The sequence below is a fragment of the Mustela putorius genome, unplaced genomic scaffold (assembly GCF_011764305.1).
Source record: "Mustela putorius furo isolate JIRA1106 unplaced genomic scaffold, ASM1176430v1.1 tig00000095_pilon_pilon_pilon, whole genome shotgun sequence".
Classification (NCBI taxonomy): Eukaryota; Metazoa; Chordata; class Mammalia; order Carnivora; family Mustelidae; genus Mustela; species Mustela putorius.
In genome coordinates this window covers 11,145,301-11,167,336 of record NW_025421280.1, presented here as the reverse complement: position 1 = coordinate 11,167,336, position 22,036 = coordinate 11,145,301, and the positions used below count along the sequence as shown (strand labels likewise).

At 43.5% G+C, this 22,036-nt stretch overlaps 1 protein-coding gene across 5 annotated transcripts in view; it reads left to right on the top strand.

The window, feature by feature from the left end:
- The window catches only part of PTPRG (protein tyrosine phosphatase receptor type G), a 698,698-nt gene that overhangs the window by 557,742 nt on the left and 118,920 nt on the right, over positions 1–22,036 (top strand). For all 5 annotated transcript variants that reach the window (XM_013052481.2, XM_013052475.2, XM_004738287.3 and 2 more), the window contains 2 exons: positions 1,194–1,351; positions 12,026–12,218. In XM_013052481.2, coding sequence (XP_012907935.1) covers positions 1,194–1,351; positions 12,026–12,218 — 351 coding nt within the window. The remainder of the gene's footprint in view (positions 1–1,193; positions 1,352–12,025; positions 12,219–22,036) is intronic.

Genomic DNA, 22,036 nt, shown 5'->3' with positions numbered 1-22,036 from the left:
TAACCTGGAGCCCTAAGGTCCTCGCAAGAATATCCTTCAGCCCATGGTGGAGGCCACTAGGGAACCAAGGCAAACCATTAGCAGGATTAGAATAGCCTTATTACATTCCAAAAAGGGCTAAGAAAGAAATCCCAGACTTTAAATTCAGGGCTAGACCTTTGTAGACCTAGAGAGAGAATAGAGCCTTCTCTGATTTGGGAAGGAAGCTGGATGATCTACTGAGCCGGATTGGGAGAGCTATAATACAGTGCCCTAAACACTGTTGCACTGTTTCTCCCTGCCTCAGGACCTTTGAACATGCTATTCCCGCAGCCCCAAATGCCCTTTCCTCTTTTGCCCCTATCCTTCAATATTCACTGAAGTTGCTTCAGCTTCTTTGTTAGCTGAGTCAGAGCTGTGCACACTCTGGTGTCAGAGTGCCTGGGTTCATATGCCAGCTTTGAAGTTTAGGAGCTGTGTGACCTTGGGCAGGCATTAACCCCCTCCAACCTTGTTTTTCTCATAGAGTTATTGTCAGGTATCATTTTTCAGTCTTGGTTGAAATATTCCTCCCACATAAGGAAAGACCACTCTGCTTTTGTAAAAAGAAGAAGCCTGTTTTCTGGGCCCCCATTTTATAAGCTCAGGTCTGTAGGTTGGTTAAATTTCACTTTGATTTGGAGAGGTGCTGGGTGAAACCACAATCGGATGTAACCAGCTTCGGAATTGAACTTTACCGTTGGCTGACAGTTTTCTTTTTATACCGAATCTCTCGTGGGTGTCCCAGCGTTTATGCCACTGATTGTTAGTTCCTAAGTATTGGATGGGGAAGGGTTCAATGGCAAAGCAAGATTGGGAAGGGATGGGTTACATGAAATCAAGTCCATTTCTTTTCTGCAGGACTTCTCAGGGACTTGATTGTGCTAGTGTTTTGTTTGTTCCCTGGGGTGGGGAGAAGAAAGGACCGCAGGTTGCCCAGCAGCACTCGTCATGGAACCTGTTTTTTGTGAAATACAGTGCACCGTGGAGCCTCAGAACACATCCTGGGAAACGCTGTTTTGTTTGCTGTGGCCCTCCCACCACCAAATGCTAGTGCTTCTCGGGATATAAACAAACAGAAGGCTTGTGATGTGGCACCAGCATGCCGAGGGTTTCGACTGTATGTCTGCAGCATAATATGACTTACATCATTGTGCCTTTCTTCCTCCACACAGAGAAGGAGACCTTTCTGGATCCTTTCGTCCTCCGGGACCTCCTGCCTGCGTCCCTGGGGAGCTATTACCGGTACACAGGTTCTCTGACCACCCCACCGTGTAGCGAAATAGTGGAGTGGATCGTCTTCCGGAGGCCTGTCCCCATCTCTTACCATCAGGTAGGTATTCAGCCCCACATGGGACCTCGGTGTTCACTTGTTTTGCGTTGACGTAACCATTTAACGTGGCTACAAAACACCAGTATTTTTATCCCCTCCCCTGCCCCGATTCCTTCTGTCTTTCTAACAGCCGTGTTTCTGAACCCAAGAATTGTCAAATATAAAACACAGTTTCTCAGCCACTGGTTGAGGAGAATTGAGGGTATAAAACCAGGTATTAGGTAAGTATTCCATCTTGAGGAGAGAACAGCTGTCCAGCTTGTGCCAGAAACTCTTCCGAGCTCTTTATATGTGCTCACCTATTTAATCCTCACAAACGGTAGTCCTCTTTGCCCCCCCCCCACCCTTTTATAGAGAAGAGATACAGAAGGCCACCCAACCAGTTACTAAGCCAGAGTGTCCGATCCCAAAAGTCATGCTCTGAGCCACTAAGCCTACCCGAAGTTCAGAAGAGGGAGAGATTTGTGTACATGACAAAATGAAGGAAAGATACCATTGATTGAGCTCTTTCTGTGCGCTAAGCACTTTACACATGGCCAGTTTCGTGGCCAAACAGCGTGGAGAGATGGCTGTTGTTCAAGGATGGTGCACGTAAAGGTATCGTGGCCTGGAGAGATTGGAAAACGTAGCCAGGAATTCATGGATAATGACTGTTGAAGCCGGAAACTGAGCCCAGGTTTGTCTGATTCTAAAACCCCTGTGGCTGACCATTACACTGAACTGCTTCTCTCTGAGTGTGGCCTGGGCTAATTTCCTAGGAAGGTGGATGTGGAAATTGGATGAAATGGAGATGGGTTTGAGGGCTGTGTCAGAGGAAGAGGAGCCACAGGGCGGGTGGGAGTAGGAATGGGTGGGGAGGCTTGAAATCACCTCATGAGGCATAATAGATGGAAGGAGAAAATTCCTAGAGGGGATGTATTAGTCATTGTAATGCAGCATGCGCTGAAGTAGAAGGGTATTTTCTTCTCCATAGTTTCAGAAAATAGAGCCAGCAACATTGGGTAGGATTGTGAGAAACGGGATTTGAGCCATTAAGCAGGACTGTCTAAAAATGGAAGGTTCTTATCAGAGCTGCTCATAGAGATGCCTTTTTAGAGTGTGACAGGTAGGAATATGGAATGTTGTAGTAGGCCAGGGGAAGTTCTAGAATTATGTGACAGCACCCATGATATAAGTAAAGATATGGGCAACAAAATTGTGGATTTGGCCGCAGTGGGGAAGAGTGCAAAGATTTTCCTAATAAAGGCAGAGAATTTGGAATAAGGGGTGGGGGAAATAGGGTTAGAGGGTGTCCTGGTTGGGTGTGTTTTGGAGTTAAGAATCAGCAACCCACGTAAGGTAGCTCAGGTAAGGGAGTATTTTAAGGAAACAGTGGTGGAGGTACCCTGAGATGAAGCCGTCATAACCAGGACTGTGGCTGGGAAGCAAAGCCCTCTCTCAGGGGCCACACAGGTTCTTAAATCTTGGAGTTTCTGCCATTGCTCTGTGATTCTGTGATTCTGTACTTCTGCAAAATTCTCATGCTTTTCTCACTCCCGGTTGGTTTTGTTTTGGTTACCAGGTCAAATACGGTTGCTCTCATACCAGTTCACCTTTCAACTCAAGGGCCAGCTACCAACTGACAATAGTGAGGGTCCTACTTCCAGTATTCAAGAAGGTAGATCTGAATAGATGTTGGTCAGCCAGCAGCTTGGCTGGCCTTGGTCATGTGTCCATCCTTAAATAAATCAGCAGACAGACCAGGTAGCTTCCTAAAACACCCAGTGTTGCCCCCCTGCCCTGGGGGATAAATGGAGCTTGTCATTTAAAAGGAGCTATGTGCAGGAGAGACATGTTGTCCCAATAACAAAGTAAGGCCAGACAGACTTGGCTTCACTGCTGTTGGCAGACATTTTACTTCAAGAAATTTCTTTTCCTTTAATTCTTCTCTGATGACAAAAGAAGTACTAGCAATTTGGTTGCTGAACAGGATCTGCCAGCTTTAAGAAGATAATGAAACAGGAAACGAGTTTTCTTCCTAATGGTGAAGCCAGCATTGTCTTACTAGAATAAAGTAAAATTGCAGTCCAAATATTTATATCCCCAGGGTTGGGGCAGGGGACTTTGAAAAAAGATGCTTTTTGTCCATTAAGATAGATGCTTTTGTCTTCAGAGATACAAAGGCTTGAGATAATGAGACTAAGAAATATGAGTCTGGCCCCTTTTTTCGTAGGACACTCTGTGGAGGGGAGAGGCAAAGAGTAATAATTGTGTAGTACTGTGTTTTATTCGAATTTCAAATATTTTGTGGGTCCGAACAAAAGATAGAACTATAGGCTTGGATGTCTTGTCAAGTGTTTGTCAATTAGAAGCATTTTGACATTGGGTCACTGGGCATCTTAGGAAATGCTTAGGTTTTTTTGTTTTGTTTTTTAATTTTTTTTAAGATTTTTATTTTATTTATTTATTTGACAGAGAGAGATATCACAAGCAGGCAGAGAGGCAGGCAAAGAGAGAGGAGGAAGCAGGCTCCCCGCCGAGCAGAGAGCCCAAGGCGAGGCTCAATCCCAGGACCCTGAGACCATGACCTGAGCCGAAGGCAGAGGCTTAACCCACTGAGCCACCCAGGCACCCAGGAAATGCTTAGTTAACATCTGGGTACGCTTCACTCCTTGCTGCTCAAAGACTCAGAGAGAGGAAGTAGAAGAGTTTTTCTCTGTGACTTGGAATATATGACTTTGTCTGCAGGTAGTTCTGTTTCAAGGAAATAGTAAAGAGATCAATTAATCATACTGGCTTCCCAGTTTCTTTACTATAAACTATAAACTATCCTTAGACAGTACTTTCATCAGACACAGCTTCACTTTATCCCTCTTTCTCTCTCTTTCTCCCCCAAGGGAGGAAAAACAGCTCATTTTCCTGTGGCCAAACGGGATCCTTGCTGGCACACTTGCATGGAGGTCACAGTAGTGTCAGCGCTCAGAAGGGAAACCATTAACCATCCAAGTATTGTCCCTTCAGACCTTCCCTCCCTGACCCTGCCAACATTCTTTCGGAAGTTAGCACAGAACGTTCATTTCAGAAAGGCAGACAGCCAGTGTGGAAAACCAAGTAGACAGAATCCTAAGTCTGCTGCTGTCAGGAAGAAAACATTCGAAGTTCCTCATTCTTCTCTTTCTCCAAAGACTGTTTCCTCTGTTCTGTTCCCCCTTACACCGTGTGGGTGTCTGTCAGCAACAAAAATGAGAATGTGTTCATCATATAATGCAGTGGGTAGCACTTGTATGGTGGCTTGTATGACGTGGATTTCTTTGAAGCCTTCCAGATAGGAACAACTCTTTATTTTGCCTCTTCTGTGAGTCTCCTTGGACACTGAAACCAGCCCCATAGCCGGTAAGCTCTGACTTTGGTCCCTGTGATAATCTGGATCTAATACAGTGTTGCTAATGAGATCACGTGTTGGCTTGCAGTCAGTGTGGCTTAGGTGGTTGGTTCAACTGAATGTCTCTGTAAATAGTAGGCAAACATTGTGTCGTCACTTTATCATCCCAACAAAATGGTGCTACTCTCAGTGCTGGTTTACCAGGTCAAAGGAGCGAGGCTAGCATGTTGAGATGGTGCCTCTATTGTGTTCATGATCAATCAGAGAACATGATCATTTGAGTCCAGTAGACAGGGATGTGTTTTATTCTAGAATGATGGCTCTCATATGATGGCACATTGGCCAACCTTCCGTTTCCAGAACTGTCTGCTTCCTATACTTTAAAATATGATACTACCTATAATTTTTCCTCACATGAATTTTGTTTAAGTGCCTCTTGGAGGCTCAATCAAAAAAAAGCAATAAATAAATATAAAGATGTCTAGTTTGTCTAGTTTGTTTGCTTCCGGATATTTAATTATTTTTCTAACAGTAAGCTGGAGTGGTTAGGAAAGGTTGATTTGCAATACTTTTTTTTTTTTTTAAACCAGTGTTACCTCTGTCGTAAAGAGCAGAGAAACTATTGAATTAAGACCATGTTCTGTTCAGAGACAAACTGCCTGGGTTTCATTCTTGGCTCCATTTTTCAGCCACATGAGTTGAGTTACTCCGTGGCTTACTTTGTGCCTCAGTTTTCTTTTGTAAAATGGGGGTGATAAGAATACAGCCACTTCATGGAGTCATTATAAAGATTAAATGTTAGAATGCATGTGGCATGCCTAAACTAGTGCCTAGCACCACAGGGCGTGTGCAAGACATATTGGGTGGATTTTTTGTTGTTGTTGTTGCTGTTATTGAATCGTCACCAAGACTCTGGGGCAGCACTGTCCAGCACATACGTGATTTTCTAGTCACGACATTAAAAAAATGTAAAGAGAAACAGGTGAACCTCATTTAATATATTTGATTCAAACCAGTATATTCAAATTATTATCGTTCCAGCAAAGGGAGCTCACCATATTTCTGGGGGAACAGCTCCTTTGGGCTCATGGCTATTGTAGCCTTCACATTTTATCTCAACACCTAAGGAATCACATAATTCAGAAAGTTCCTATTCCAAGACCACATAATGCACTGTGTATGTGAATAGGGAGGGTTTTTTAAATGGTGGGGTAAGGGGCGCCTGGGTGGCTCATTGGGTTAAGCCTCTGCCTTCGGCTCAGTTCGTGATCCCAGGGTCCTGGGATCGAGCTCCACATCTGGCTCTCTGCTCAGCAGGGAGCCTGCTTCCTCCTCTCTCTCTGCCTGCCTCTCTGCCTACTTGTGATCTCTCTCTCTCTCTCTCTCTCTCTGTCAAATAGATAGATAAAATCTTTTTAAAAAAAATGGTGGGGTAAACGTGTCATTATTAATCCCAACAGATAGCTTTCTTTGGTGGCAATTATGGTTAAATCCGTTTCTTTCTGTGGAAGGCCTTTTTATAATTGTCTTCATGCAAAACTCTCTGTTGCTGCGGGAGGGATATGTCCTTGTAGTTAGCTAGCTATTCTTGGATTTTATTTTTGCAGCCATGGTTCAGTCAGTAAAACTTTGGACGCTCTGGGCTATTGGGAATTTAATATTCCATCACTTTTGTTTAATAATGAGGCAACACCCCAGGGCTTGCCCTGTCACCCCTCAAATGTGTGGTGAAGTTGAAGTGTCTCCGTGACCTTAGGTGTGACATTTCCATTCTTAATGCTTACCCCAGCGTTTATTATTATGTTTATAATGGACTGTGGTTTTGTGTAAATGCTGTAATATGCCCATCCTCTAACATATTGTACACAGTGGCCTTTTAATGGTTCATAATTATATTACTTTGGATTTTCTCTCCTTTTTCCCCTTCAGCCATGATGGCCCTTCCCCACATCTCGTGGACGAGAGCTCTTGCTGCACACGAATAGCATGAATAGACTTCAACTTTCCTTTGATTTGAACTGACAGATTAAAAACTAATTATTCTCTGTAATATTTTTATAATAAAAACTAAGTTGAAATGATTTATATACACTTCCAGCCAACACATTTGCAATTCAAGGTTAAAATTGTTCTTGAAACAGCACCAGTTAAAATGCAATTACAACTCCCCAAGCAGGGATAAAAGAAAAGTGTTTTACGTGTTCGCTTCAAAAGTTAAAAAGTCAATTTTACATTATAGAAATAAAAACTTTCGTTTATTTTTACTAAATGATAAAGACTTCATTAGTTATGTTAAAGTAAAGATAAATCCAGTGTGTTTATTATTTGCCTCTGGAAAAGAATAGGTAAGTAAGTGTGGGCTTTTTGTGGTGCATAGCTTTTCCTCCTTGTGCCCGCCATCTTGTTCCTGGTTCCCAGTTCCTTCTTCATTGAGCCCTAAGTTGTTTCTGTCCAGAGTGCAGTAAAGTGCAAATAGTTTTATATTGCCAAAGGTGGGTGCCCCGCATTAGTGGTCTTTCAGGGTCAGCGAGGAGGGACTCTTTGGGGACTTCTGTTATCACATTCAGTAACTCCACTGCGATGTTACTCTTTCCATGAATAATGCTGCAGGCCTATTATGCATGTGACATGAAGTGGCTGAGAGTATGACAGTCAAACAGACCTAGGTTTCTAATACTCACTTCAAAGGGTGGGGGGAGAGTATGTGTGAGCAGGGGGAGGGGCAGAGGGAAAGGAAGAGAGAGAGTCCCGAGCAGACTCTGAGCTGGGCTTGGAGCCTGATGGAGGGGCTTGATTCCACGACCTTACGATCACGACCCAAGCCGAAACCAAGAGTAGGACGCTCAACCAGTCACCCCGGTCACGTCAACTCTTGTTTCCTCTTTGATCTTAGGCAGGCCATGTCAAGTCTCTAAGCCCAGTTTCCTCCTCAGTCACAAATAATGATATGATAATACCACCAACTTTATGAGACTTCTGTGAGGACGTAAGGAAGTAAAGCACCTAACACTCTTAACACAATGCCAGGAATAAACGCTCAGTAAATATTAGCTGTTGGTGTTAATGATATAATAATAGTGTTAACAGTGTTACTCTAATGTTATTATTTTAAACTAAAACAAGTGAGAAACCAAAGTAATGTTTGTGAATTCCATAACAAAGTACCTGTCACAGAATGCGTTTGATAAATACACTTTCCAAGGAGGAAAGGAGGGAGAAGCAGAGAGAGCATCTTAGAGTTGTTGGAAGTTTATAGTACAATCACAGTTACCACATTCCTCATAAAAGAAGAATAATAGTAATGTTAATAAAACTTAGTGAATATCTACTGTGTGCCAGACATTATTCCAAATGCATTATGTATAGTATCTCATTTAATAGTAGCAAAAACCACAATTGGTGTTATTGCTATTGTACAAGTAAGAAAACCAAAGCACAGAAGCATCAAATACTTTGACCATGGTTACACACTTAGCAAGTGGGGATTGGAAACAGGGTTTTGAACCCAGGTAGCAAGAGTAAATGTTACGAGGTTGGGGAATTGGGCACAGGCTGGATCCTTAGGGCCCCACCAGTAGAATTGGAGGCCCTTGAAAGTTTTTGAACAGAGGCATGATGGCATCTCATGTACATTTTAAGAAAATAGCTGTGTGGCTATTAAGCAGATCTAGAAGAGTTAACAGCTCGTCCTGTGGCTGCAGAGTTAGGCAGTACTGCTAGACCTGCACAACTCTAGGGGGCACCTTCTCACTGTAGTTTTTATAAATGCAATCCCTTGGAATCAAAAAGTAGAGATCTAGGTGGTGATCGGATTCACCTTTATCAAGTGTGGTTACAAGGAAAGGGTAAGGATCAAGGGAGAAAGGGGAGTAGCTATGTAATGATCCATCAGCGGCTCTCTCACCCAGAGTATCACTGTTCACCTGCCAGAGTGCAAACGTAGACTCCCTTGGCCAATCCAGGCATCATGGTGGTTTCTACCCAATGGCCAGACATGCAGGGCACCAGCGAGAGAGACCACTGGCAATTTTCATTCAACTGAGAGGAATGACGGGGTTTTAGTGAACACTGCCAACATACTGAAGGACATTTGATGAGTCTGCTAAGCTTGACCTCCTTTTCCTCTTTTGTATGACTGTCAAGCAAAGCTATGATCCAGTTGACAATATAATATCGTCCAGGTCATCAGTTCACTCTGAAAACCATCACATACTTCCTTGGAAATCTCTGGGCAAGTTGAGTTAATGACAAGGAAGCAGCCGAGCTTTTAAGCCATAGCATGTCATTAAGCTGTAAGAGCAATTTAAGCAAAAGCATTTTTGTGTTAAATTCAGAACCTGCCTCTTTTTACAGTTATATGACTAATTCTTTCCTGAGGCATCAGAAATGAAACTTTTTAGGAGAACTAAATGCTAGCTGTGAAAGAAGCAAGTCTTCTAGAGAATAAACAAACCTTAGAGTCGGATTACCGAGACAGTCTCCAAGGCCATCCTTTTCTGGCATCTCAGAAATTAAACTATTTCAGGACAGATGGCTGCTTTTCCAGAATATTTCCGTTCTAACTTGCTATGTATAGCAGCCTGGCCGTTTAAAAAAAAAAAAAAAAATCACCCTGAAAGTTAAGGAATTTTTTCTATTCAACTCACGTCTCTAAGGCTTTAATTTAAACCAATTTCCTCTCTTTGGCCTTCTCTGGACATGGAGAAGAGCTGGTCAGCATGTTCCACATACAAGGGCCTTTAATCAAATTACTCCTAACCTGCCTTTTCTTCAAGCTAAATACTTCCCACTTCCCTTCACCTTTCCACACGGGATTTAGCCTCTGTCCCTGTAATCACTTTGGTTGGTCTTTTCCTAGACGGTCTCCAGAGTCTTTGTTAATTCCTTGCATGTAATCTTAAAGAAGTTATTTTCTGTCAGGAAACTGAAACCTTCTCTCATGTGTGGATGTGTTCAGTTCCGAGTTGGAGTGAGTACACATTGCCAGGTTAAGGAGACTGGATTTTCTTCAATACCTCCAATTATGTTCATCTGAGTGGGTCACATTTGGCATTGTAAACAGTCCAATTTTCTTAATTTTTCTGCTCTTATGGCCTTTCTCTCTTCACTATAAATAAAGAAGGGACATCACAAGGAAGAATGGGAAGAAAGACAATTTTGCAGAGCCACCACAGGAGTTGTTAGAAGGTACGAGACTGCTGGAGAACTGGAGTAACACCACAGGACTAGACTACTTTTGCTTTTAGGCTGGGTTGAGAGATATTCTGGATCTGTTACCTTGATGAAAAAGCAGAAAAGGTTTCATGGTTTGTTATCACTTTACATTTGTAGGAGAATTGCAGGGGAGGTGAAATGATAGGTGAATCCAGGTAGTTAAATGATTTTTCTTGGCTGTGATCACTATGCACATTCATTGCTTTCTCATGCAAAGAGAGGGAGTTTCGGATCAAGCAAATCAATTTTTGTGACATTGTCTGAAGCTGTGTGAGAAACACTGGGGTTAGTTCCAGGCTTCAAGATGACCATCCAGAAACGCAGGTTGGGAGGCTCCTGATGGGCTCAGTTGGTGGCTATCCAACTCTTGATCTGAGGGTCCTGAGTTCAAGCTGCACGTTGAGCGTGGAGCCTACTTATAAAAAAGAAAGAAAGAGGGGCGCTTGGATGGCTCAGTGGGTTTAAGCCTTTCGTCATGATCCCAGGGTCCTGGGGCATCGGGCTCTCTGCTCAGCAGGGAGCCTGCTTCCTCCTCTCTCTCTGCCTGCTTCTCTGCCTACTTGTGATTTCAGTCTCTCAAATAAATAAATAAAATGTTTTAAAAAAAGAAAGAAAGAAACACTGTCGTAATGTTCCTGTATATTTAACATTGGTGTTGGCCATGGTCCCTGACAGCCTAGGGCGTCCACTCTGGCTGCTTGGGAAGCATTCTGATTGGGTATTCAAGGAGCCAAATGGGCCATTCCATTTTCATCTCCCACTTCAAGGAAGTAGTGTGTTCCATGGCTGGTCATTTTAGATTAATTTTATTTCTTTGGTGACCAGGATAACTTTGTGGTCCACTGAGAACAGATCTCTGGCCCAGCCTCAGCTTCATTTCTCTTCTATCAAAGCATTATTGTGGTGTTCTGGTTTTGGGGGTTTTTTTGTTGTGGTTTTGGTTTTGATTTTGGTTTGTTTTGGTTTGGGTTTTTTTTAGGTTTGTTTTGTTGTTGTTGTTGTTGTTGTTGTTGTTGTTGTTTAATGAGCAGAAGATGGAGGGCCACAAAGAATCCTTTTTAATAATGGAAATATGATCCTGAAGTCCTGATTTTTTTTTTCTTTGCATCTCCATAAAAGTTGGGTCTGTAGTCTTCTGGAAAGTGTTTTTTAATAATATGAATAATAATGAGTGCAGCTAATCCTAACCATGGACTTAATGGCTGCTAAATGGTTTATATACATTTTAATTTTTTAAGATGAAAATAATCTTATTTTATAAGCTTTTTCCATGATCTTATAAGATAGTGGCTAGTATTATATCTGTCTTATATAATATATATATATAATGTTGATATGTATTGAGTTACTGATGCTTGAAGAGTTTGACTATGATTACTCATCTGGTAAGTGTTAAACTGAGTAGTTTACCTCACGAGCCATCAGCTTTCTGCCTTAGCAACTTTGCTGAACTGAATCCCTATTACATACGGAAGAAGACACTTAGTAAGAACTGAATCACTCGTCTTCACCGAGCCCTTCTGTGCCAGGGACTGTTTTAAGCACTGCACGTGGATTATCTCATTGAGTACTGGCACAAACCCTACCGGGGTCGATGCTGCTGTTGTTAGCACCATTTTATTGAGGAACAGTTGAGGCTCAGAGCAGGGAAGCCACTTCCTAGAGCCCCGGAGCGGGTGAACTGTGGAGCTAGACTTTCCATCTAGGTACTCCGGGCTCTGGAACCTGCCAGTTGCACCATCACCTTGTGTTCTTCCCAGAACATGAACAGTCTTGCCAGGGGGCAGAGCAGAAAGACTGGAACTCTTTTCTGAGAAACAGGCTCCAAGAGCTTTGTACAAGCCTCCTCCGGTGGAGTGTTCTCCGGGTTCGCTGACAGGACAGAAACCACAGCCAGATAAGCCCCTGGGCAGTGGTTCCATCAAGGAGCCTGCATCCTGCTGGGTTTGTCACACTCGGCTTGGGGCACGTCCTACCGTTTTGTGTCCTTGGCTCCCCCCACCCCGCCCTATCCCCCACCACCCCCACCCCCGCCCACATCGCTTTTTTCATTCTTGGTCTCTTTCTCCCCCCTCTTCCCTCTCTGGTTCTCTGTTTAGCTCGAGGCTTTTTACTCCATCTTCACCACGGAGCAGCAAGACCACGTCAAGTCGGTGGAGTATCTGAGAAATAACTTCCGACCACAGCAAGAGCTGAACGGCAGGGTGGTGTCCAAGTCTGCGGTCCGAGACGCCTGGAACCACGACATGACAGACTTCTTAGAAAACCCACTGGGGACAGAAGCCTCTAAAGGTATAGTTGGATTAAGTGCCCTTGCCCGGGGGAAGATTCCTTATCATAAATCACTTTAAATTAAAAGGCATTCCAAACCAGCCAAGAGTTGGAACTCCGCGTTAAGAGCATATGTTTCTCTACTAAAAGAGACTTGTCTGGATGATAAATAGAAGCAGTTGTGGGAAAAATTTCAGTTAAATAGATATGTTCAGAGTTGCCCTTTTGACTAGTAATATATCAGTCATTCTGTTGGTATTTTTACCTTAGAACATCAACACTGACTAGTGAATGTCTGAGGGAAGCTTGTGGGTGTCTTACCTTGTCCCTGCCCCTCAACCCCCTTCGGTTGGGATCAGGACGCCGTCTCTGACCTCAGGCACCAGCACCTTTGACTTGGCCCCCAGCACTCTGCCCGCAGCCCACCCTTACCTCCTTACTGACCACCTCCGACCTCCGCACCAGTCAAGACCTCCCCCTCCTGCTCTCCACCCCTACCTGACACCATGTGGCCTTTTTTAAACCACTATGTAACGGTTTGATTCCCATATCTGATAAACTTGAGTTTATTCTTTTCAGCCTCTCAGTCTTTTTCTATTTCTACATTCTTATGTGAATTGAACAGAAATTTCTCTTCCGGGAAACTAGAAAGTCGAATTCTATCCTCAAAGCTCTACTTCAGGCCCCAGGGTGTGTCCTCACTTAGAGAGTAAGGCTGATCAAAATTCCAGTACTTGGCGGGGGCACCTCGGTGGCTCAGTCAGTTAAGCATCTGTCTTTGGCTCAACTCAGTCCGTTCTGGGATTGAGTCCCGCATCAGGCTCCCTCTCTTTCTCATTCTCTCTCTCTCAAATAAATAAATAAAATATTACAAAAAAAATTCCAGTATTTGGAAGGGAGGAATGAATAAGAAGGAATTCTCTTTGGGTGTGAAGAGATGGTTCTTTTTTTTTTTTTTTTGAGGTAGTTCTTTTCTGAACCAGTGTGCTCTCTGAAATCGTGAGCTTGGGTCATATGGGAAGGGCTTGTGTCGTTGATCAACACTGGACACAGACTGGTATTTTTAGTGGGGTAAGTTACATGGGGACATTTTAAGAGTGCCCCACCCCCCAATAAAAGGGACTAATTTACTGGCATATGACCTTTGTAAGAACAGGGGGATGCGAGTGTATTCCACAAGTAGCTGCGTTGATGTGCACTTTGATAAGAATGAGCCCGTTTTCCAGGCTCGTATATCTGAAAAGAAGCTAATAGAAGAGGAAAAGGAACTTAAGAATGTGATCATTTCCTTCCTGTCTGTGATTTTGTTTGAGGACGGTGAGAGAAGCTAGTCTGGCCAGATGCCACCCAGAAACGCTTGAGATTCAAGTAATTTGGAGCCGACACTTTGTCAAGGGCGTCATTTGTCATCTGGGAACAATGGGTGGGTGAAGAAGCACGCCAGCCTGGGAAATGTCTTAGGTTGGCTGGCATAGCAAACCTCACTTGGGCTAATTTTGTTTTTCAACCAAGCTAAAAATAAAGAAAACGACCAAGCTCCAAAGCTTTCTCCCAAGAGAACTTGCTTGGGAGAAGAGGAATCTCTTAGGGATTGAGTATTGTGTGAGAGGTGAATGCAGAGGACGACGGGGGATGATGAATTTATATCACAAGTGAACACAAGATCTGGTGGCTCAGAATTGCTAAGGTTATGACAGTTGCAAAGTTCCTCCCTAAAAAACGGGCCGAGAATACGATACATCAGCTGTGCAGAGGGAGTGCATAGCTCTTACTACCCGAAAAAAGTTAGAGAAGAAAATGGTTTCTGTAGCATTAAATTGTCAAAGGCGGGTAAGATCTTCTACTGGATGGGCTTTCTCTGAATTTGCGCTGAGCCGTGGACCCTTCCTTAAATAGAGGAGTTCTTTATGGTACAAGGTTTTGTTGCAGTTATCGTGGTGTGTGTATTAATCCTAAATCTGAATCTGAATCCTAAAATGTGTGACTATTGAAATGTTTTGTGATCTTTCTTAGAAGCAGAGAAGGGTGGAGGTACAGTCCTATTTGTGTCTTAAGCATGTTACTGGAGTATAACATACGGGAAAGTGGGCATGTACCCCCGATGCGTCTCACCCCCCATAGACTTGAATAGCAAACTCCCAGGTCAAGAGACTAACCTCACCAGCTTCCCAAGGAGCACCTCTAGCTCCTTCTTCCTAGGAACAGTCCATTCCCAAGGGTAACCGCGAGCATGAATTAGCTTTGCCTGTTGTTGAATTTCATAGAAATAGAATTATCCCCTCTGTCCTTTTTTGTGTCTTGCTTTTTTCACTCTACGCTGGTTCTGAGGGTCATCTATGCTGTTGCCTGTAGATGTGGTTTGTTCTTACTGCTGAATGTCATTGTGAGGCTCCACCTGTGAATTTATTCATCCATTTTGCTATCCGTGAACATATGCATGGTTTCCACACTTTGGCGATGATGAGAATCCTTGACCGTGCTTTTCGATGAGCATCTGGACACATCTCTATTGGGTATGACGCCACGGGTCCAGTGGCGACAGCCTGGAGTGCACATTCATGTTCTGATTTGGTTGGAACTGCTCAGCAGTTCCCAAGAGGGACTGTATATACCGTGCTCTCCTGCCAGCAGTCAGTCAGGGTTTCCTGGTTGTCTTATGGCAAAACGTATGTATCATAGAATACAACTATTATAAATATACACTTTAATCATTTTTAATAAATTTAGAGTTCTAGTTCTGTTTATATAATCCTGTTTCAGAACATTTTCATCACCCCAGAAAGTTCCCTCAATTCTTCCTCCTATTCTTAATAGCAGACAGTCTCTAATCTGCTTATATCTGCCACATGACGTTAGGATTTTAAGATTGATCCCTGTTGTAGCATCTGTCAGTAGCTCGTCCCTTTTTATCGTGCACTAGCATTCCTGTTTGTTGTTTTTTTAATAATGGCTTTATCGAGATTTCATTCATGTGCAGTAAAGTTCATTTTTTTTTTAAAGTGTGCACTTCAGTGGAATTGACTCTTCACAAAGTTGTGTGTTCACAAACTTCCAAATAGTTTTATCGCCCCCCAGGAGTCCACATCCATTAACAATCACTCACTCCTTCTTCCTCACTTTCTTTCTAAGATTTTATTTATTTATTTGATAGAGACACAGTGAGAGAGGGAACACAAGCAGGGGGAGTGGGAGAGGGAGAAGCAGGCCTCCCTGCTGAGCATGGAGCCCGATGCAGGGCTCAGTTCCAGGACCTGAGATCATGACCCGAGCCAAAGGCAGACATCTAACGACTGAGCCACCCAGCTGCCCCCAAATTATGCCTTTTGTCTCTGGCTTCGTCCAGTGTAATATTTTGGCATAATATTTTCAAGGCTTATCCATACTGGAATAGAGCTCAGGATTTTTCATTTGATGGCCAAGTAATATATGGATATACCACGTTTTGTTTTTCTGCTTTTCACAACTGATAGGTGTTTGAGTGTTTTCCACCTTGTGGCTGTTGTTAGTAATACTGCTGTGGACATTTGCGTTCGAGTTTCTGTGTGGACATCAGTTTTCAGTTGTCTCAGATGCACACCTCGGGGTAGAATTGCTGAGTCACCTGGTGATTCCAGCCCTCCGGTTTCAAAGAACTGCCCACCTGTTTGCCAGAGCCCTTGTACCAGTTTGCGTTCCCAGGAGCCGTGTGTGGGATTTCTCCACGTCCTCACCAACTCTTGCTGTGTATCTTTTTTTAAGTAGCCATCCCAGTAGAAGCGAAGTAGTAGTGATTTCCATTTCCCTAATGACTGATGATGTCCCTGTTTGTTTTTAAGTGTACATTTCATGGAATCGTGGTCTGTATGACCAAATGGTCCACCTTTTTTTTTCCTCCCCGCAAGAAGAGTCAGGTAGTTCTATGGCATGATGGGCCAAAAGCCAGTCTTAAATACCAGCATGGAGGCAGGCAGCCTCGAGGGCATGGATGATTGACCTTAGACCTTAATGCAGTGGAGAGTCCCAACAGAAAGGAAGAGTTCCTTTCTCTTCTCTAGTCTTCTACAAAAAAGATTTGAGAGAGAAGGTGTCCTATAATCTTCCGGTAATTCAAACAAACGAAACCTGTCTGGTTGGCATTCTCTATCTGATCATTGTTGGAAACTTTCAGTGCCTAAGAGAGCTGCAGTGTTGATCATGGAACTGTGCATTTATTGTGCTATTGTTACAGAAGAAAGAAAAATAAATTAAATTACATAAGGCAAGAGTCCGTAAGCTTTCTTGGTTAAGGACCGGAGAGTGAGAACTTGCTTTCTCTCTCTCTCTCTCTCTCTCTCTTTTTTTTTTTTAAAGATTGATTGATTGATTGATTGATCGATTTGACAGAGACACGGCGAGAGAGGGAACACAAGCAGGGGGAGTTGGAGAGGGAAAAGCAGACTTCCTGCTGTGCAGGGATCCTGATGTGGGGCTCAATCCCAGAACCCTGGGATCATGACCCGAGCCAATGGCAGACGCTTAAGGACTGAGCCTCCTAGGCGCGTTGGTACTTAGTCTTCTTTGGGAACTACTCACTCAGCTCTACCACTCTGGCATGAAGGCAGTCATGGACATATAATACACGAATGAATGCATGTAGAAAACTATCTTCCAAAAACACCTTATTTACAAAAACAGGCAGCAGACCAGACTCTACTGGTGCTCTAGGGGATGGCTCATAGTCAGGTGGAGAAACTCAATCAAAGTCTCAGTTTAAGGTAAATTTTTTCTGTCGTAAAGATGGTGATGACCATGACCATGAAGCATCAGTTTCTTCTACTTCTCCATTCCACCTCAAGACCTTAGGACCAGTTAGATATTTATTAACTCAGTAACCAACCACTTACCAATTCACCTTAACCCCTGGTCATCTTTCACAGCAGATGTGTAAGGAGAGCCTCCCCAGACTGATTACAGCCCCACACCTCCCTTGTTCTCTTGGCCATGATCATTAACTGGTGTTCATTGAGCTGCACAGTGAGGAATGCCTGAGTTAATGTGCCCCCATCTTGCCCTTCTGTCAGGATGATTGGACATACTGGAATAGAGAAAACAGAATCCAGCCTTACAGTGCCAGCACCAGACACATGGTCATGTACAACACCAAAGGAAAGGGGGGAAAAGTCATCTTAATACTGTATTGTTGCTACAGAAAGACTTATAATGGATGTCATCCATAAAAAATATAAAGCTTCAGTTCCAGTAAATGGAAACAATATTTAGGCTCGGTGGATTGTTCAAGGGACATCCAATTTGCCACTCTGCCCTTTGTCGGTAAATAACTTGGACAGACTTTAGGATTTAATGGGCTGTCATTTCAGTTATTCTGCAACACATCCCGGCACATGGAAGAGCATTTGGCGATTAAGTACTAAATACTGTCTATTGTGAAGACTTTTGGAACAATGAATGAAGGAAAAATAACTTTCCTTCCAACAACATGAAACATATGGTTTATTAATTTAACGAAACCTGTTCAAATCACAGTGGAATCAAAAGCACTTGATCTGATAATTTGATTTGATGGCTTAATTAAAGTGGCACTGCATAATGTAATAAAAGCAATGGAAACCATGAGGACACTGGGTTGCCTGTGTGCCCCCTCCAGTCTCCTAAGTCATGCCATGTTTTTTGAAGGATGGTCTTTGGTTCTGCTGATGGAGGGAATCACTTTTTTAGCTCCATTTTCAATGGTAAAGATTGCTTCCTGTTTTGTTAAAAGTGGTTTTTTAAGAACATATACCATTGTGTGAGGATGTCTAAGTAACTAGCCTATTTTAAAGCATAGCACATTAAGAAAGAGCATCCCATTTCCCACCCAAATTAGCAAACAAAGAAGTAAATCCATGATTGCTTCTAAAAAGAGTTTGACACAAATAAATTTTTTTAAAAAAGAGTTTGACATTGAAATTCATGTTTTTTTGCTATTTGGGGAGAAAATATTAATATTGTTCTATTTTCAGTTTAATCATTTCTACTCACCAGATTAATGAGCTTGAATTACTTTATCTTATTAAAAGAAGCTCTGATTTGAGCACTTAATTCCTTTGTAGGCAGCTGTCCTCCCAGAAATTCTTCCAAAAACTTATCTTGTTGCTTTTAGAAACTTTAAGCACAGAAAAGTTTTAAGAAAAAGCACTTTTAACAGCCCCCGTGAAGTGATTTTAACCCCCTTCTTTTAAAAATAACTGTCATTAGCCATTACTTTTTAACCTTGCAAATGATTTAAAAAGAAGGCAAAAAAGTAGGGTTGTTTTTAGGATTCTCCAGCATCCTAGGTCCTCATTCTTTGGAAGGTCATGCTATTCTGTATCAAACATTTTTACCTGCTCAGGCATCCTATGATTACTGTAACTTTATGTGACTATGTTAAGAGTTGGTATAACTTGCCTTGGATTGGTTGACATGAAGTTGATATTTTGTAGACATTTAATGCAGCATTAAGTACTCCTGCTTCATGTTTTGTAGTCCGTGAATTTCGTTTCACCTGTTAGACATCTTCAAATGCCACTGGGGAACTTGTGGACTCTAGAAGTTATGCCTAAAGTACCAGGGGGGACTTGGGGTGGAACTTGCAAGACCAGGACGTGGGGGATAGAAATAGTCCCTGCAGGGTGATAGTGGTTGCATGATGGTGATCCCAGTAGAGGCAGAAGTGATCCACTAGGGATGGAGTTTGGAATAGAGCCTCTGAGATTGTACTTATCATTTGGATACAGGCTGGTTGGGGGTGAGCAAAAAGAGAACATAACATTACTGTTTCTCTTTAACAGATGGGAGGGGTCTGAGGCTCAGAGAGAGCAAGGGAACGTCCAGAGACTCTCAAGGAGGAAGTGGGAGAGCAGAGATGAGAACCAAAGCATTCTTATGTCCAAATGCGGCGTTCTTTTTATTTTCTAGCTTCCATATGGATCTACCAGCAGTGACCTCTTTGTTTTCAATGTCATTAGGTGGCTTGAACAACACAGCATATTACTCCCTCTCTGCACAAAAGAGCTTCAAAAATAAACATACTTGCGGGGATTGGGTATTCTTCCTAAAGATCTGAGTTTATCATCTGAAAAGAAATCACTGGGCTCAGTCTTTATCTGCTTGGCTAAATTTGTAGGGTTATCTTGGGTGCTCAAGGCACAGGCCACTGAGGCCTTGATCATGGGGTCATTCCCTGGGAGGGCCAGTGCACCCCTTGACCTGAATGCTGGGGCCTCCTCATGGGAGGGTCTTGTGCATCCTTGGATCAACAGCACCTGACATGACACCTAGGACATGGTGGGTATATAGTCATTGTTTGCTCATGAATGAATGATGAAACAGTAAAAAGTGATTGATAAAAATACAGATTTTGGAGTCCGGCAAACCTGAACTCAAATTCCAGACCAACCACTGACTTTGGTGCATCCTTGCTCAAGTTAATACCCAAGTCTTACTTCTTTATCTGTAAAATACAAATAATAAGGAAAAAAAAAAAAGTCCTTCCTTGGCTTTGGCCTTTAAAATGAAACAATGGTAGGGAACAAAGAGTACAGAGCCTGAGACATGGAAAGTTCTCTGCAAATAATTATACCTTCTGGTCTGTAGGTCCCCTGTGGCTTCTTTGTAGGCTTAGGACAAACTGTTAACATGTGACATGATCACTGGAGAACATATTTCAGAATAAGGGGACCAGGCTCTCTTCCTGGTAGAAATGCAAACTGAGGCTTTTGGAATTTCTTAAAACCTTTCCAGTGAAATCCACGGTCCTTACATGGTGCCCACATCCAGGCATCCTGCACATCAGTTCACCTGCACCCCCAGTTCCAACAGGCTGTCTTTCACCTAGAAGGCCATTGCCTCATCTCTGTGCCTCATCCACCCCTCCTCAGCCTTCATAGCTCCATTCTAGGGTATCTTCCCCACAGAAGTTTTCTGACTGCTTGGCCCAACTGCCTGTGTTGGGGTGTCAGGACCTTTCTCTGGTAACACTTCTCACAGCTGGAATTTTCTGTTCAGTTGTGTGTTTTCCCCCCTAATGTCTAACTCTCCCACCACCCCATAAGCTCCATAAGGGGTGAGACTGTCTTTATATTTCTTTTTGGTGGGGAGAGGGTATAGTGCTCACTGTTGGCTCCTCAGTGAATATGGGTGGATGAATGGGAGGGTGGATGGATGAATGGATGGATGGATGGATGGATGGATGAATGGGAGGAGGAGTGGGAGGTAGGTGGATGGATGGAGGGATAGGAAGATGGATGGATGAATGGGTGGGTGGGAAAGAGGGACAGGTGGTTGAATGGATTAAGCTAATCCATACAAGCCAGGTGGCCAGGAGTCAAAGGATTCTTGCTACCAGAATTGGCACAGTTGGGACATTTATGATCTAGGCCAGAACTAGGTCCTCTTTTGGGAGAATAGCTATAGACATTTGGCTCCCGGTCCCCGACATCAGAGCATCTCCTGAAATTTGGGAAGTCATCTTCTCCTTTGGCCATAAACTACTTAGATGGAATTGTTCATCTCATAAAACCACGGACAGAGGGCTTTTCTCTCTGTCCCAAGGAACAACCACCCCACTACACCAAAAAGCAGAGAATGACCACTTAACATGGGATAGGCACTGGTGTCGGGATGCTTCTAGGCAGAGCTGTGTTATGGCTTGAGAGCTGTTGAGCTGACATCAGTAACAGACACCATGGGCCATCTATGGTTGTCATACTTTATAAATATTACCTAATTACTTAATTCTCACTGTCTCCAGGCAGATAGGCAGAGTTCGATCTTCAGGGCCAACTTAGCAACCCTCCTATGGCTTCAGCTTTTCTTTGCTCTCTAGAAAAACCTTCCCTGACATCCGATTTGTTTGTATAGACACTGTGGAGCTGGTGCACAGTAACCTGGAAATTAATAAAAGCCAACAGCATCCTTCCTCCCAGAGTGACAGACGTCCCCTCTTCCTAGCTAACCCGCATTCATGGCCCACGAAGCATGAGGCTTCGAGATGTTCATGCTCATCTCCGTGGAGCCACAGGAGGAATGTAGCTGGGAGACAAAACTATTCATCTTCCTGCTGATTATTCCACAAACAAACAGGCTTTAGTTGAGGCTGTTTTTCTTCAGGTGCAAGGAAGATGTGCAGAACCCTTGGCTTTCTCAGGCCACAAGAAACCTCTAACCCCCCTAGGGTTAGGGTCTGATATCAGAGACCCCTCTGTAAAGGCACAGTCGTGGGAGCCTGTGTCGAGTCCTCTGGAAGCATCTTTTTCTCTTGCCTTCCTGGCACAACCAGTGGTCCTCCTGGCTGTGGGCTTCACTCCTGCACCCTGTCATACACGGTTTTGCAATTGCAAAGCAATGGTCTGAGTGCTTGAAATGAGCATCTTGGCTCTCCTATTTCAAATCTCTGCCTGTGTTGGAAAGGTGCTGTCTACACGTCTGACACTAAATCATAATAGGTATCATGGAGAGTGAGGAGCCCTGCAGTTTCTGTGCTTATGGGCTGGCGACAGCCAAGCCTGCCCGGAAGAAAAGAGCCTTCTCAGTCAGGAACGTCCTCACCACTTAAAACCGCTGGTTCCAGAAACCAGCTAGAAACCCATGTGGCTCCTCACTGCCTGTGGATCTACATGCCAGGTGCAGCTAGAGACCAAGGGGGCCTTTGTCCTCCTGTGGGTTGAATAGATAATTGCCACTGGTGTCCACCAGGGGCGCTACCTGTTCATAGTCTGGTCTCCCTGCTCGCAGCTGACTTCTGTTCTCCTCTTGGGTCCTCTTGATCAGCCCCAGGATTGGCTGCTCAAGGCCATTCCCCAGATACAGGAGACCCTGGAACCATCCCATCGAGGGCCATC